The 9,647-nt window shown below is 40.3% G+C and overlaps 1 protein-coding gene across 1 annotated transcript; it reads left to right on the plus strand.

The window, feature by feature from the left end:
* The first annotated feature begins 373 nt into the window (after positions 1 to 373).
* On the plus strand, positions 374 to 3,598 carry olfm4.1 (olfactomedin 4, tandem duplicate 1). The gene is made up of 5 exons (XM_077238530.1): positions 374 to 427; positions 1,113 to 1,268; positions 1,353 to 1,565; positions 2,484 to 2,631; positions 2,710 to 3,598. Exons 1-5 carry the CDS (start codon positions 374 to 376, stop codon positions 3,543 to 3,545), a joined length of 1,407 nt encoding a protein of 468 aa, XP_077094645.1. The 3' UTR covers positions 3,546 to 3,598.
* Positions 3,599 to 9,647: the final 6,049 nt, after the last annotated feature.

Raw genomic sequence — 9,647 nt, forward strand, 5'->3', positions numbered from 1 at the left:
TTGTTTCTCTATAATAATTTGGGTGACCTGATGATAACAAACATCCATAAGTGTTTCTTTACATCATTCCTTTGTAAGTGCTAGTTTATCTAAATTACACAACACAGCCGAGTCTTGTCCTGAACTGCTGATTACATATTTCATGTGAAAACACACCTGTTTGTTTCCTCTCTCAGTTTCAAGTTTATACCCACTGCCTTAAATCCATAAAATAAATTGCCTCAGCAGTGTTGTGTAAAAGACAAATTTGAACATCGTCATTTGTCAGACAATAATGCTGTGAAAAATCCAGTTGCTGTTTATGGCATATAAGACAAGATGGTCTTTAAAAGCCAGAGAGCTCTGTTCCTCCAACACAACTAACTGATGCACGATGATCGTCACACTTCTTTATTTCGTCCTCTTCAGGTCTGCTGTTGTCGAGGGGGTGAGTTCAGTTTATTTCTTAAATGTTTGAAAGCAGCAAAAACTGAAAGTTCTTTACAGATAAATTAACAGTAAGCAGAGGATACATGATACTTATTGATCCCATTGTCATTGCTTTGACTCAGCTGCTAAATGAAAAAGTAGGACTTAAGATGAGATTTGAATGGTTTAACAATATAAAATGATTTCAGTTTAGGAGACACCAGAGAAACCATGCTCACTCATAGACTTTAAAGCGGCAGACCATAACATTTTCATTGGAATATCTCAGATACCTGAAAATGAATAAAAGATCAATGCAAATGCAATGTAGTTTTGGTACTGAATCTTGTAAAGCCTTAAAGTGTTAGTTCACCCAAAATTTTCATCAATTACCCTGGTCTTTCCAAACCCGTAAGATTTTCGTTCATCTTCTGAACACAAATGAAGATATTTGAAATGAAATTGAGAGATTTTTGTTGAATTTATTCATACTTTGATGCTATAACTTAAGGTGGGTCAGCGTTGGTTTTATTTTGTCATGCCTGCAGTAGAGCAAGGCACCGGGAACACCAAGGTCATGGGTTTGATTCCCGGTGAAACCATGAACTAAGAAGATGAATTCCTTGAATGCAATGTAAATCTATTTAATTATCAAATACATGAATGCAAACTGATTGCTAATTGCTTTCACCTCTCTTCTGTAGGCACAGAGTCTCTGGACTGAGGGCAGTGGAGATCCCAGTGGAGAATGCATATGTGAGGCTTTCCTGCCCAACAGCACATTTCCAATGGGAGAGCTCATCTTGCTGGAGAGCACAGCAGTTGAGATCAATCACAAACTGGAGATAGAGATTAGCAAGGTTTGGTACGATCTCAATAACTCATGAGACTAAACTGAAATAACATGCAGATGCTTTAACGGTTCTTTAACGGTTCTTGTACAGGTGGAGACTTACGAGGTTAAACTAAGCATCTACATAGCAAAGATAACAAACCTGACAGTGCTGATCAAGCTGATGGAGAATAACCCTGACTCCTACAGTGAGCTCCACTTGGAGGAGGTGAAAATCAAGATCATGCAAGTGGAGGCTCTAATTGTGGAACTGCAGGCATCTATACAAACCACCTCTGCCGTGCTTATAACCATACGCAAACAGGTGACACTTTCTGAACCTCTGATCAGTCAGCATAAACAGCAATTTTAAAAAATGGTTGTGTTGACAAAGAAAACCTACAGCTTTTTTACAAGCTTGAGTTTGATTCTTTTAAAAAATCCCTGTTATAAGACCAAATTTGTCAACTATAACGTTTCCTGTACATTTCAAGCTACAGCCACAAACTAATCTTCACCAGCTAAGCTGGTGTTACAGCATGGTAAAACTGGTTAAACAGCTACAATAGCACCAAAAAAAAACACTAACCAGTCAAAACCAGTCTGGCATGGAGATTCATGCTGGTCTTTTCAGCTGAGTATTTAACCTTCAAACTCTTGCCAATGTCCAAGCGAGTCTTTGCTCAGCCAACAATCAAAGTTTTTTTTTTTTTTTAGTTTCTAGTTCTAAAGCGGTGGCTCAGTGGGTAGGACTGCTGCGTCCACCAATAAAGTCCCATTGTATTCCTGCTTAGCTCAAGAGGCCTTTCTGTATTAGGTGAACATGATTTGATCAAATACAATGTGTTCCTGGATCAACATCTCGGTTTTTACAGACGATTCTACAGTTTAGGCTTACAAACAGGGCTAAGGTGCTTCTGCATCATTATTATTCACCTGTCATTTCCCTCTGATTTTAGGGATAAGTTATGGTTAGGGTTAGGTTTAGGATAGGGATATGGTTAGGCTAAAATTAAGACAGGAATGTTGTTCCAGGATCAACACAGAGTTTGCATGTTCTCCAAGTAAGTGTTGCTGGGTGTTCAACAAACCAAAGACTTGAGGTGAATTGGAGACTATAAAATTGCATATTGCATAATTGCATGCATGTGAACTTTGTGGTGGACTATTCTGGGTGATTTCCTGCCTTTGGCTTGAGATTAACTTTTGTTGTTTGATTAAATTTTCTTTTTTATGAAAACAGATCAGTGTTATGGTTTCTGTGCTGACTCAATTGGAAATCACCTACGACAAGAACCTGGTTCTTGTAACACGTCGAGAATATTTAATTCTTCAGCAGAAACTAGAGGCGTGTGAGATACGCCATAATGAAATCTTTAACCCCAACATTGGTAAGTCTTTCTGTATCAAAATACTGAATGTGTACCTGTCTTGAATAATTTAATTTTCTAATTTACTTGTTTTAACAGGAATCTGCAATCACAGTGGAATTAGAAGAATCAGCAAACCTATCGTCAGCCAGCTAAACGCAGACTTGAATGGAGGTTTCAAGTATGGAGGATGGGGTAAAGACTCCAAGCCCTTGCCTGGCTCTGAGAACATGCACTGGTACTACGGCTATACGGACACTCTGGTCACTAAAATCACACAGTACTCTGACTACTACAAGCTGATCATGAGACAGGGCTTTAAGGCACATCAGCTTTTCGTCAGATATCAATATGATTGGCAAGGCACTGGAAACAACTACATTGTGCGAGAAAACACCTTTTACTATCAGTTCAGAAGCACTTTTGGTATGGCAAAGTTCAACATGACCAGTGTAACAGCTCAGTACAAGGTGATTCCCAAGGCCAGCACTAGATTCTCATACCATTACTCAGCCAACCAGAACCTGGACTTCGCAGCTGATGAGTCTGGCCTGTGGGTAACTTACGCCACGGAGGAATCGAAGGGTAAACTGGTTTTAGGGAGGATCAACGAGGAGACATTTGAGATAGATAAGGTTTGGCAGACCAGTATTTTCAAACCATCTGTAGGAAACACTTTTATGGTGTGTGGGGTTCTGTATGCCACACGGTCTGTAGACTCTAAAACTGAAGAGATCTTTTACACCTTTGACACTCGCACAGAAAAGGAAAGCTATGTTAGTGTTCCCTTTGAGAAGTTCCAGGACTCCTATGTGTACCTGGACTACAACCCCACCGATCAGAAACTTTACATGTACAACAATGGTTATTACGTCAGCTATCATGTTTGGTTCAACCACGAGGGCTCAAGAGATAAACTCTTGATTGGCGACTGACCTGAGAATCAAAAATATTTTATTAAGCTGTCAAAAACAGAAGAGCAATGAATGTGATGTATTTCACTTTGTGTAATAAACTTTTATGAGCATTACAATTTATGAGATTTCTTCTTATAATTTTTTTTTTATTTTTGTCTTTGAATTCCCTATAATTTCGTAATCTTCTTCAAACTATGCAGAGTCATGATTAATCAACCATTGTTAATATATACATGTTATGAGAGTAAATTTGCTTCGGCACAACAATTTTACCTGCCATGTGTTAAATGTGTAACTGTGTGGAAAGTTTGGTTTTAACACTGATCAGGACATTGTACATTCAAAAACATAAACAGATGAACATGTCCGCATGTATGCTCATTCACACCCATCTTATAAGGTAATTGTAACGTGCAGGAGCAAAGGACAGGGTGTCCACATATCCTTTAACAAATTTAAGACATTTTATGTAAAGATAAGGATTGAAATGTCTTAAATCCACGCTTCAAGGGTCTTAAAATGCAACCAGACAGTCACTGCAGTGAAGATTAACATTTTATTTTCACTCGTTGTTTTCTGAAATCTTACAACCATGGCAATGCGTTTTTCCATGACTGCTTAAAGTAGCCTAACTGATGCATTCAAGCGATAAAGATACTTGGGTGAATGAGAAAATAAAAGGCGAAACGTGCTTGACAAGTTATTAAAATTGCAATAAACTACGCAAGAGATCTGAATTCAGCACAACCATGCTGACAGGCAGCTCTACGTGAGCACATACTCGTGCGCACTGAAAGCCTCTGTCAGCATTCGAGCATCCAATTCAGTTCTCCAGCGCTTTACTGAACAAATACACGCACTAATGTGTCAAAATGGCGACTTGACAAGCATTCACGCAAACACAGTCGGTTATGTCTAAAATGAACATAATCTATAGGGAGATAAACGGATGCACGTCACAAATGACGAGAATTCACGTAAACACAGTCGGTTCCGATGCACGTCAGACATTCGGATGGGACGTTAAACCGAGGTCCTGACTCTCTGTGGTCACAAAAAATCTCAGGATGTCTTTCGAAAGAGTAGGGGTTTAAGGAGTAGGAGTCTCGCAACTCACAGCCTCACGGGCCGATCTCAAATATAGAAAAGGCCCAGAGCTCTCGCTGCGTTTCATTATATACTCAGACCTCATTTCAAATCTAAACATTATCCACTGTGGAAATTTACCTGTAAGTCACCATTTGCTAGCAGTGGAAAATTAGCATTCAGTCAAATGGTCAGAAGGTGTTAACTCAAAGACACACCCTCCAGTGTGGAAGATATTTCTAAACTTCCTAAGAACTTTATTACCTTTTGGTTTACTACTTTGGGAATGAGACATTTGTACCAGTCGCACCGAGACATTTCAAATAATACCAAACATGTATAAAACTTGATGATAATCATTCACATTAAACCATTTCGATTCTTTTGTGAGTTTGGGAGATCTCTGCCAGGATGAAGAATGGGGGAGAGAAATGTAGATTAGGATGAGGGAGGTGAGACCTTCGTCTCAATAGTGCATGAGGGGGAGTTCAAAAGTTAAATTCCTTTGTTTTCTCAGAGAGTAGCCCTCTCTTAAAGTCCTTCCAGTTTTTCCAGTCTTACAACTATAATACAAAGAAAACCCAAAAGAAAAGTCTTCAACGTCCAAGACGTCATAACTAATCTACACTAACTAAAAAACATAAACAGTGGGTGGCACAATTCCCTAATTAGTGTTTTTATACAGACAGATTTAAATACGTGTGTACAATGTAGGCCTATGTCACGTGACAAACTTACTTATCCCGTTCTTCTTTGTAGACCGCCAACGTTCACAACGGAGAAGGTTTTGGACACAGCCAAAACAAGGAAACGATGAACATACATGTCAACAACGTAACAACAATAAAAACACCTCCAGCCTCATAAGAGAAATGTTCTCTCGAACTCTAAACGGCTTTCAATCGCAAATAAAATCTAAGACATAGTTTGTGTCACCAATGTTCTCTCAAACAAAGTGCTCTCAATGCACGGTGCTCAATACAAGGTTCTTCCTCGGCTTGCGGCAGCATGGTCTTTAAGTATCCACTTGACCAGGTGTCACTCATCAAGCTAATGCAGATCCCGCCTTCCAAGGCGAGGCCACTCATCGTCTTAACTGACAAGCATGAGAGCCAATCAGCAATAACCTAAGAAAGTGAAAGTGAGAGAAACAGATAGAGCGGAAAAAACATACACCCCCCCCCCCCCACACACACACAACTAAAAACGTTCTTACGGACGTTACACCCCCACATTTAAGATTTTAAACCCAACGTTTAAATAAAACAGTAACACTAAAACTTCATCATACCCACACTTTTTAGATTCAAGCTCTAGAAAGAGTATCTGCGAGGATATTTTCCGATCCCTTCTTATGGTGAATCTCCAGCTGAAAATTCTGAATGAACAAAGCCAAACGCATTGGTCGTTGGTTGGCATTATACATGCGAGACAAAAATACAAGGGGTTGGTGATCCGTAAAAACAAGAATAGGCAAATTAGAAGAACCCAGGTAAACTTCGAAGAATTGTAAAGCTAGTAACAATGCCAAGGTTTCCTTTTCGATAAAAGAATAGTTTGCCTGATACTTGTGGAACTTACGTGAAAAGAAACACACTGGATGGTCCACTCCATCCTGCGTTTCCTGAATCAGAACTGCGCCAGTGCGCTCGCATCAACCTCTAACTTGAATGCACGCTCAAATTAAGGAGCGATCAGAACAGGGTTGGCACACATTAATGCTTTCACATTTTCAAAAGCTACCTGACATTCATCTGTCCACACAAAAGTTTTCTTAGGGCTGAGAAGATCCGTAGGCGGGGCTACCACGTTAGCGAAATTCTTACAAAAACGTCGGTAATACCCAATCATACCCAGAAAACGCCTCAACTCACGCTTGTAACTGGCGCAGGGAAAACGGTAATAGCCGCCACTTTCTCTTCCACCGGCTTTACTTGTCCATTTCCCACATGTTTTCCTAAGTAAGTCACAGTTGCTTGACCGAACACGCATTTCGCGAGGTTAACAACTAACAACGCACGTTCCAAACGTTCAAACACAGTGCGTGATAAAGTCAAATGTTCATTCCAGTCATTTGAAAAGATCACAAAATCGTCCAAATATGCTCTACAATTCGGAACGCCAGCAAGAATAGTTTGTATCAACCGCTGGAACGTAGCAGGTGCGTTTCGTAAGCCGAATGCCATAACTCGTCTAGGGCTTTTAGGAGGGGAACACATATATGAGAGACCACTGAATAACGTTTTAATGAATATATAATGAATAAAGATATACCATAACAAAACCAACCAAAAAGGAAAAAGGGGAAAAATGAATTGTGCCAAAGAAATGAAAGTAACATAAACATAAAGGTTATCTAACACATTAAAAAACTAATACTATAATACAAAGAAAACCCAAAAGAAAAGTCTTCAACGTCCAAGACGTCATAACTAATCTACACTAACTAAAAAACATAAATACAGCCGGTGGCACAATTCCCTAACTAGTGTTTTTATACAGACAGATTTAACTACGTGTGTACAATGTATGTCACGTGAAAAACTTACTTATCCCGTTCTTCTTTGTAGACCGCCAACGTTCACAACAGAGAAGGTTTTGGACACAGCCAAAACAAGGAAACGATGAACATGCATGTGAACAACGTACGTAACAACAATAAAAACACCTCCAGCCTCTCTTAAGAGAAATGTTCTCTCGAACTCTAAACGGCTTTCAATCGCAAATCAAATCTAAGACATCTAAGTTTGTGTCACCAATGTTATCTCAAACAAAGTGCTCTCAATGCACGGTGCTCAATACAAGGTTCTTCCTCGGCTTGCAGCAGCATGGTCTTTAAGTATCCACTTGACCAGGTCTCACTCATCACGCTAATGAAGATCCCTCCTTCCAAGGCGAGGCCACTCATCGTCATAACTGACCAGCAAGATAGCCAATCAGCAACAACCTAAGAAAGTGAAAGTGAGAGAAACAGATAGAGTGGAAAAAAAACATAATCCCCCCACACAAACAACTATAAACGTTCTTACGAACGAAACAGGGCCGCTAACACGACACCATTCTAACAGAAAACCTTTAATGCGATCCGGCTGCTCATTTGCATAAAACAGTGCCTGGTTTTTTAACGCTTCCACATAGCCACGTGAATCGGAATTATCCCAACAATGTTTTATTAGTACAGAGGTTAAGGGAAGGAGGCCTTCACAGGGGAGAGACTACTTGACACTTCAGGACTGCGTTGTCGTCGTGTCCAGGTGCAGGTCCTTCATGAGATACGGTTAGGGCCTGGATCCGGCGGACTGCGGTAAACCTCGAGATAAACAGAGAGACTAATAATAACGTAGATTCCATCCTTCTAATGATGTCCCAAGTACATCAGGATTTATGGGAAGTGTTCCCGGTTCCGTCTGATCTAAACTATGCAGCCTAACATTGAATTATAGAAGTCTATAATGTGTTATGTGTATGCTAAGCCAAAGAGATTTGTTTTTAGTCTATATTTGAACTGACAGACTGTGTCTGCTTCACGGACAATGTTAGGAAAATCGTTCCAAAGTTTTGGTGCTAAATAGGAAAAGGATCTACCGCCAGCAGTCGATTTTGATAGTCTTGATAGTTATAATTTTCTCCCTGATATTATCAATCTTGTAAGTAAAAAAGTTCATAAAGTCATTACTGCTGTGCTGCTTGGAAACGTCTGAGCTTGAAGCTTTATTTTTCATTAGTTTAGCCACTGTTTCAAATAAATACCTAGGGTTTTGTTTATTTTCTTCTAATAGGGTTGTAAAATAAGCAGATCTAGCATTTTTAGCAGTTTTTAAGGCCTCTCTGTATGCAATCGTGCTCTCTTTCCATAAAATGTGAAATACTTCTAGTTTTTTATGTTCTTCCAGTTTCGCTCCATTTTTCTGGCTGCTCTCTTAAAGGATAATATTGGCCAAAAATGAACCTAATAATAATAATAATAATTATTATTATTTACATTTATATAGCGATTTTTCAAGGTACTCAAAGCGCTTTACATGGAAGGGGGAATCTCCTCAACCACCACCAATGTGCAGCATCCACCTGGATGATGCAACGGCAGCCACATTGCGCCAGAACACCCACCACACACCAGATTACTGGTGGAGAGGAGACAGTGATGAATCAAATCAGTATATGGGGATGATTAGGAGGCCATGATGGACAGAGGCCAATGGGCAAATTTGGCCAGGATGCCCGGGTTACACCCCTGCTCTTTGTCGAAGGACATCCTGGGATTTTTAATGACCACAGAGAGTCAGGACCTCGATTTAACGTCTCATCCGAAGGACGGTGCTCTTTATATTGTGTATAGTGTCCCTGTCACTATACTGGGGCATTAGGACCCACACAGACCACAGGGTGAGCAGCCCCTGCTGGCCTCACTAACACCTCTTCCAGCAGCAGCCTGCTTTTCTCAGGAGGTCTCCCATCAAGGTACTAACCAGACTCAGCCCTGCTTAACTTCAAGTGGGCAACCAGTCTTGGGCTACAGGGGGATATGGCTGCTAGGGCTAAATAACACATGGGTACCGAGTCGACCGTTCTCTGGGATGCGTTTAAGGGCCTGAGTGTGCTCGTTTTACCATTATACCAATATCGAGTTCTTCTAAGCCCACGGTTGTCAAACTGGGGTACGCGTACCCCTAGGGATACGTGGACTGATTTCAGGGGGTACGCGAAAAAAGATCTAAGGGACTGTTCGTTTTTTATTTCAGGGGCTACCAGAGGAGTTTTGAGATCTGTAGTCAAAAAAGACTTGACCCTCCCTTCGCCAGCAATCATTTTTTCTATGACCCTCCAAAATGATTGTGAAAAAAGGCATGACCCTCCCTGATAATTTATTGATTACTTCTGTACTGGTTTGCGGTTGGCAAAGATGTTCAGATAGCCATTGTTTTTTTTACAACCATGACAAACGACTAAACACCTGCTTTCTCCTCTTACTTGGGCTGTAACGACAGACCAAACCTACAATTCGGTTTGTATCACGATTTTTGATTTTAGATT

The sequence above is a fragment of the Siphateles boraxobius genome, unplaced genomic scaffold (genome assembly GCF_051911475.1).
Source record: "Siphateles boraxobius isolate OS27281-9 unplaced genomic scaffold, OSU_SipBor_1 22, whole genome shotgun sequence".
Lineage (NCBI taxonomy): Eukaryota > Metazoa > Chordata > Actinopteri > Cypriniformes > Leuciscidae > Siphateles > Siphateles boraxobius.

Bases quoted from the DNA above. Each gene is read 5' to 3' on its own strand.
- olfm4.1 (XM_077238530.1), top strand. From the start codon at position 374: ATGATCGTCACACTTCTTTATTTCGTCCTCTTCAGGTCTGCTGTTGTC. The intron at 428-1,112 runs GTGAGTTCAGTT...TCTCTTCTGTAG, and splicing joins GGTCTGCTGTTGTCGAGGGG to GCACAGAGTCTCTGGACTGA. The intron at 2,632-2,709 runs GTAAGTCTTTCT...TTGTTTTAACAG, and splicing joins AATCTTTAACCCCAACATTG to GAATCTGCAATCACAGTGGA.